General features: G+C 33.8%; 2 protein-coding genes across 2 annotated transcripts; one reads left to right on the forward strand and one right to left on the reverse strand.

The window, feature by feature from the left end:
- Positions 1-105: 105 nt before the first annotated feature.
- On the forward strand, positions 106-1835 carry MONOS_11941 (uncharacterized protein). The gene has a single exon (XM_067864519.1). It carries the CDS (start codon positions 121-123, stop codon positions 1258-1260), a length of 1140 nt encoding a protein of 379 aa, XP_067735448.1. The 5' UTR covers positions 106-120; the 3' UTR covers positions 1261-1835.
- A 2385-nt stretch (positions 1836-4220) lies between these two features.
- Positions 4221-4852, reverse strand: MONOS_11942 (uncharacterized protein; the record flags this gene model as incomplete). The annotated part of the gene is made up of 2 exons (XM_067864520.1): positions 4221-4536; positions 4626-4852. The coding sequence occupies 2 exons, from the start codon at positions 4850-4852 to the stop codon at positions 4221-4223; spliced, it is 543 nt and encodes a 180-aa protein (XP_067735449.1).
- Positions 4853-8229: the final 3377 nt, after the last annotated feature.

Raw genomic sequence — 8229 nt, forward strand, 5'->3', positions numbered from 1 at the left:
TGGTTGTATTTTTTAATGAGTAAAGAGGTTCACATGCTGGAAGTATATGTTAAGGTATTATAAATATATTCGTAAAAACAGATTTACTGATCATATATACCTTTACAAAAAATTATATTCATGTCTGATGGAATTGAGCGGGAAAGAGAGAAAATCGATCATGCAATTAAAGTTCAAACAAAAATTGAGCGTTTATTAAAGCAGGCAAGCTTGAAATACAAAGTTGATGTTGAAGATATTGCTCCAATAAAGCCCACATCAAAGCCTGCTGCATCTCCTCCATTCAAATCTCGAGTTGATAAAGAAAGACTTCAAAGATATTTGACACGTAGATCAACTCCACCGAAAAAACGATCGTTACCTCCTTCAACTCACGTTCAGCAGGATCCTCATCATTATCCATGGGAAACTTGGAAACAAGAAAATGAAAGCGATTTGACTTTATCCGAAAGCATGTCTACACAATTGGCAATGCTTAAACAATCAAAAGAAAATATAGGACAACCAAAACTTCAATCTTCTTGTAGTGTTGAATCATCAGAACATGAATCTACTCACAATCAATCATCAAGCCATTCATCTATACCGAATAAAGTTGATGATTCTTCTTCAACCCTTTCAGCTTCAAACGATCAAGAATCATTTTCTGATGAAGAGGCTTCAGATTTCACTTCACAAACTCCCATTTCACATCATGATTTTTATTTGCCTTCTTCTTTGCTGTCTTACGCAGATCATTTCAATCCTCTTCCAATTAATCACATAAGCGATTTCAGATTTATGGTACTGAGATATCCTAGCGAATATGGAAAGATGGGCATGGCTAGCAGAATGAAAACTCAAAGGAAAAAGTTTGAACATAAAAGAAAAATTGAGAGAGAAAAGGAAATTTTGAAGAGAGAAAAAGAAAGAAGAAGTGAAAGACTGAAGGAAGACAAGAACAAAATGAAGAGGAAAAAAGAAAATAATTGGAAAGAAATGAAATGGAAAGAGTATTCGAAAAATGAAGATGAGTTTAAAGATATGGAAGAGTTTGTGGAAAAGGAAATTGAGCGAATGAAAAAAGAGATTGAATTCGGTAGAAATTCTGGTTTTAACCGTTCTTTACATACAAATTTTCATCATTCAACTTCACCATCAATGCATGATGATGAACTGACACTTAGATCCATGTTGATCAAATCACCAAAAAAATCGCAACTAATAACAGATTCTGCAGATTATGATGTTGAATTGAGACGGCTTTTAACTGATGTTTAAGAGCAATGAATAAATTTTCCTTTTTGTTTTTTAGTGTTATGAATCTATATTCTCTTTAATGAAAAGAATAAAATGGCTTTTTTATTTCTATTATCAAAGTCAAGAAAAGTTGAAAACAATTTTTAAATGTGTAATGATGCAAATTCATAGATTTATTAAAAGATTCGTGCGGTTTTTAACGGTCGTAAAGTTTTATTTCAAATTTTAGAAAGAACTCTTCGTCGTTTACGTAAACTTTTTCACAAAACAACTCAATTTTATTTGGAAGTGATTTCCAAACTTTCTTTCAAAATGCAAAGCATGCATATAAAAGAAAAAATCTTTTTTTAACACGTTCCAGATTAGTTTTGAACAAAATAATGTGGAAGTCCAATTTAAGAAATCCGAAATTGGAACTTTCACAGCTATTCGTTTTCTGTTCACACAATTTAATTATTTAAACTTCAGTGATATTTTTTAAAGTGGATGTTATACAGTTTTTTTGTATTTTTTCATTTTTGAAATGTTTCAAGTATTTAATTATCAAGTATTAAACAATTGGGTTTTTGATCAATATTCGCCACAAACTCTTGAAACATCACTTTCTTTAAAACAAAAACAAATTTGAAGTCTCAATTCAACTTTGTTCACATTATGGAGTGATTTATATTATTGTGACAAATGCAACTTTCATGTTGGAATGTTTAACAAAACCTTAAAATTGAAACTTTGATTTTTTATGAAAAAAAAAAAAAAGAAAGAAAACAATAACGGGAATTCTTCAAAAGAACATCTGTTCTTTTATATTTAAAAAAAATGTTTTCGAATTAAAGAAGTTCACAAAATATATTATGACCGTCCGTTTTAAAATCAAATTTTTAATAAAAAATTATTATTTTATTGACTAGGTCGAAATAATAATCACATTTATATTGAAATATTCCCAATCCAATATTCAAAATTTCACGAAAATAGAAATTTCTTTAAATGAAATCATTTATTTCCTTTCTTGTGAGATTGAAAAAATGGGAACTTCATTTATTATCAAACACAGAGTTTTTGTCTTTACAGATAAAATTTTTTAAAACAACAAATGTTATAATTTTTGACCAATTTTATTTAAACTTTCTATTTTCTTTTTTGTCTTCTGGGACAAAATCCTCTCTTTTTTGAAAAAACAACACTTTGTTCCAAACTTTTTATTCTTTTCATTTCAAAATAAGTCAAGCATTCTCAAGCAAAAATGTTTCGAAAAATTAAAAAAATGAGAAATTTGGGTGATTATTAAAAAAAATCACAACTCTTTTCTAAGTGTTTGTTTTTTTTAAGGCAGATTATCATCGGAAAGAGATTATGTATTCAAATGGAAAATTCTTCACTCATATTTCAAAAAATAAATCTTATTGCCTAAACAAAAATGAAGATATTATTCATAAACCTTTTCATTTTTCAATGTTCCTTTGTTGATTATTGAAGGAAATTCTCTGTCCGAAAGTTTTGAAAGAAAAAATTTGATTTCAAAAAAAAAAAAAAAATCACACATTTGTTCGAAGAATCTGAATGGAACACAATACATCAAGTGAAAAAAATCGTCACAAATGCACTTTATCATATTAACAAACAAAATTGAAAATTTCACATTTGAATCAAATTTCTGTTCCCACTCACGAAACAAGACAAAAATGAAAGTCGAAACTTGTCAATACTGTGCAAGGCTTGCAGATGAAGCTTTTTGAAGAAGAACATAAACTTGATCAGAACATGATTGTTTTATTTTTTATCAAAAGCAAACAAAAAGAATTTTTCAAAAGAAATATACCATTAATGAATGATTATCAAAATGAAAAAAAAAAAATCCACATAGATTTTGTAACTTCAAAAATAGATTTTTTTTTTTTTTTTTTTTTTTTTTTTTTTGTATTTTCTGTGAAAAGTTACTTCACATTCAATCACAATAAAATATAGTCACAAAAAGGTGTGAATAACACGATGTGAAGATATCCGATTTTGGTTGTATTTGAAAAAAAGAGATTGCAACAGAATGTTCATTTCATCAACTTCATGGAATCAATATTTAAACAGTTTTATAATTTTTATGATAAAAATAAAAATATGAGTCAAATTTTTTTGAAATTTTATTTGACAATAGAAAATGCTGATTCTTGAATTTTCGTTAAATATATATTGCTGAACGCTGAAAAATGATAATATAGAATTTTAAGAATTTTTTCACACATTCATCTCGACAAATGGCTTTTGAAGCGATTGTTAAACATCAAATATATATGAAAGAAATTAATTTGACAAATAGCAAAAAAAGTTTTTAATAATCTTAGAACAGAATCAAGATGTGATTTTAACGATAATCACACGTATTAGAAAAGATAGTTGAACAAAAGTTATCAAATTTGTCATTTGCACAAAATGAAGAGACATTCTTTAATCAAATACAAAATCTATTCAAAAAAACAACAAATCATTTTTCTTGCAAGGTAATTGTAGTACACTGGAAAAATAACAACTTTTATTGATAAACTCGTTTGTCACTGTGAAGTTTTATCTCGTAACGATCACAATGATGGCTGTGTGGCAAATGCCAAATAAAATAGTCAAAGATGATATTTCAGATATTTTTAACTGAAACATTATCTTTCTGACTTTTACAGATCCAATTAACTCTGTTGAAATAACTGCTTCTTCGACTTCAAAAATGTTTGAAATGTGAAAATGAAAAATATCGATTTTCAAGCTGTTTTTGAACAATGAATTAACACCTCACTTCTCAAAAAAATTATTTAATTAAAATGAAAAATCATGATTTTATCATCCATCCAATTCTGCTTATTGAAATTATTGTGAATTAAATTGTTGCTTGAAAACATTCAAAATACTTCAAAAGAAATAAAACCATAAAGAATTATGGTTATTTGCGAGGAGATATGAAATTGCACTGCAGTTTGAAAATGATTAGGATCACAGCATTAGCTCAAATACTCGTCGCATTCCTCACCATAAATCTCGTTCATGGAGAAGACATCGCAAACAGCATCATCAGAGGCGCTCACCCAGACAAGGTGGAACATGCATCTGGCAATCCCATCTGTGGTGCTCAGACAAGCCTCGCCCTCATCAACACCTCCTTGTGTGTGACCCATCTCAACATCATCCCCCTCAATGGTTGCCCACTCCTCACTGCCCAACACCACTCCGCTGCATCCATCTCCTCCTCCACTTGCACCATCCACCCACTTTCCCTCACCAACAACCACCACCACCACCAATGCCCCCTCTTCCTCTCTGCCCATGCCTCCATCGCCCTCACAAACTTCTCCCTCATCACCCACCAACCAGCCTTCCTCTCCTTCCCCCTCTTCTCCACCCCAAACAATCTCCTCCCAGATCCCCACTCCCCAATTCCTGCCTCCTTCTCCGTCTCCCACTCCTCTTTCTCCTCCTTCATCTCCCTCATCCAGCCTTTCCTTTTTTCTCCTTCTTCCCTCTCTTCCCCATCCCCTTCTCCATCTCCTTCCCTTTCCCCTTCTCCTTCATCTTCCTCATCCTCATCCTCATCATCTTCTTTTTCTTCTCCTTCCACTTCCTCTTCCCCTTCCATTTCCTCTTTCTCTTCCCCTTCCCCTCTCCATATCCATCACCAATCCCATCCCCACCTCCAAATCCACCTCAATCTCCATCTCTCAAACACCCTCTTTTCCAACATCTCCTCTCCTCAATCCCATTCATCTTTTCCATCTCTTCCTTCTCACTCACTCAACCCATTCACCTCAACAACCTCTTCCTCTTCTTCCACTTCCTCTTCCACCAACACCAACACCAATTCAATCCCCTCCTTCTCCCTTCACTCATCCCTCTCCATCCACTCAACCATCTTCCTCCACACCCACAATCCCATCGATGGTGCCATCCTCCCCAACCTCAACAGCCCATTCACTTCTCTCTCTGCCTTCAATGCATCTTTCTTTCACCAAACACGCTCTTCATCGAACGCTGCTGTGGTGCATGTTGGAAATGAATCTCAAAGAGTGAAACTTGGAAGACTGACTTCATTCGATTTAGACAGCCATCGCTTTGAATGGTGCGAATGGGAAAACACAACTGGTGGGCCAGATCGAGGAGGAGCGCTTTATGTGGATTGTGCAAATGCTAATCTTGCAATCATATCGTGTTCATTCAACAATTGCTCGTGCAATTGGGATGGCGGAGCATTGTTTTGCAATAGTTCGTTGAAGTTAACCATCATGCAGTCCAATTTCACAAGTTGTTCAGCTAAATATGGAGGAGCGGTCACTTCATGGAATCCACAATCAAATTCTGCTTATTCATTCTCGGAAAACAGAGTGGAAAGTTGTTCAATTTCAAATTGGTGTGGAACTGGTTGGTATTTCTTGCTAAATGACTTACCTGCATCTGGTCAATTCCTGTTTTCAAACAACAAATGTATTTCAAATTCTGGTGGTGATGCAGCTGGTTCTCTCACATTTCATTACCCTCCAACCAATAAGCCAAATCAATTTTTGGTTGATGATTGCCAATTCATAAACAATAAAGTTGAAAATCCATCCTCCTACGGTGGTGCTGCGCTGTGTTGCACAGCAACTTATTCCTGGATGAGCGGAAATAAATTCATCTCGTTTTGTTTCTTCGATGGCAACTCCGCCACAAATGGCAGAGGAAACGATGTGTTTTTCAATGGCAGTTCTATAGCCCAATCTCCATTCCAGCAATGCGGATCAACAACCCCAACAAAAAGAGTGCATAATTACGGAACAGTTGAAAACTCAGAGTATGTTGGCAGGTTCTTGCTTTTCCTTCAAAATTCTCCAATGAAATGTCTTTCTTACTTTCGTCTCTTATTTTTGCTTTCTCTATTTTCTCCTCTCCTTGCATTCTTTCTTTCCTCTCAAATTTGATAGTTATTTTTTTCTGAATCTTGTCATTCATCCTTGTTTGCTATATCGCTTCTCAAAATTACCCTCTGTTTATCCAAATTCTTTCCTTCCCAAATTCAACATTCAACTCGAATCTCCTCTTTGAAACATCTTCTCTCTTTAACCCAAAAATCTCTTCAATCCTCTCAATCTCTTTTCCATTTATCAATTATCCTAAAAATCAGGGATTTATTTTTCTTTCTCTTTCTCCTCTTCTTTCGTCTTCTTTCATTCTTCTTCTTCTCATTTTAATTTATGTAAATTTCCTTCAGCTGCAAAAGTTCATCTTTTTCTTCAATTCGTTCACGATCTCTGATGCAGATATCAAATTATAAGAAGTTCAAAATAGACGAAGTGAATGATGAAGTGGAAGAAGAATTTGAAGAAGAAGATGATAATGAATGAATTGATAAGTTGATTGAAGGAGGAGAATGATGAAGATAAATAAATTAACAAATACCGAGATATTTGATTTTCCAATTTTTTCTGGTTTTTTTCTTTCATTTTTGTTTGTTTTTCTTACTAACAAAATCCTCCAATTCAACCATCTTCCTCCACACTCACAACCCCATTGATGGAGCCATTCTCCCCAACTTCAACAGCCCATTCACTTCTCTCTCTGCCTTCAATGCCTCTTTTGTTCACCAAACACGTTCTTCATCAAATGCTGCAGAGGTGCATGTTGGAAATGAAACTCACAGAAAATCACCTGGAAGATTGACTTCGTTTGATCTGAACAACCACAAATTTGAATGGTGCATATGGGAGAATTCAACTGGTGGTAGTGATCATGGAGGTGCACTTAAAGTTATTTGCACAAATGCAAATCTCACAATCACTTCTTGTTCATTTTTCAATTGTTCAAGTGGTGATCATGGTGGAGCATTGTATTGTAATCGTTCGTTGAAGACTGTCATTACAAAATCAAATTTCACAAGTTGCTCAGCTGCTCACGGAGGAGCAAATTGCATTGCTAATCCACAATCAAATTCTGTTTGGACATTCTCAGAAAACAGAGTGGAAAATTGTTCAATAACAGATTGGTGCGGTACTGGATGGTTCTTTTACATTGGTGATTTTTCTTCAAACGGTCAATTCCTGTTCACCAAATGCAAGTGCATTGCTAATTCTGGTGGTGATTCTGCTGGTTCTCTCACATTCAATTGGCCTCCACAAAACAAACCAAGTCAGTTTTCAATTAATGATTGCCAATTTATTAACAACGAATTGACTGCCTCTGCCAATTATGGAGGTGCTGCAATTTGCTTCCTTCCACCATATTCATGGATGAATGGAGTAAAATTCATCACATTCTGCTTTTTCGATGGAAATACTGCCAAAAATGGCAGAGGAAACGATGTGTTTTTCAATGGCAGTTCTATAGCCCAATCTCCATTCCAGCAATGCGGATCAACAACTCCAACACAAAGAGTGTGGAATGCAGGAACAGTTGAAAACACAGAGTATGTTGGCAGGTTTTGGCTTTTCCTTCAAAATTCTCCAATGAAATGTCTTTCTAACTTCCGTCTCTTATTTTTGCTTTCTCTATTTTCTCCTCTCCTTGCATTCTTTCTTTTCTCTCAAATTTGATAGTTATTTTTTTCTGAATCTTGTCATTCACCCTTGTTTGTTATATCACTTCTCAAAATTACCCTCCGTTCATCCAAATTCTTTTCTTCCAAAATCCAACATTCAACTCAAACTTCGTATTCAAATATCTTCTTCTTTTCATTCAAAAAATCTCTTCAGCCCTCTCAATCTCATTTCCATCTAGCATGAATCCGAGATCAAGAATTTCTTTCTCTTTCTTTTTCTTATTTTTATTTGTTATTTTTTCCTTCATTAATATATTTCCTTGTTTCCTTTTCATTTCTCTCTTAATCTCTGATGAAGATGCAGAATGTGAAGAAAATCAATCAGATGATGTGAATGAAGAAGAAGAAGAAGAAGCTGTGTGAAATGTTGTTGATGTTTTTGAAGAAGAGGAAGATGATGATAATGAATAAATGACATGAAATGTTTAATTGTTGAAAAGTGAGAAGAT

Source organism: Monocercomonoides exilis, assembly GCF_001643675.1.
Source record: "Monocercomonoides exilis strain PA203 chromosome Unknown scaffold3-2548433, whole genome shotgun sequence".
Taxonomy (NCBI): domain Eukaryota; phylum Preaxostyla; order Oxymonadida; family Polymastigidae; genus Monocercomonoides; species Monocercomonoides exilis.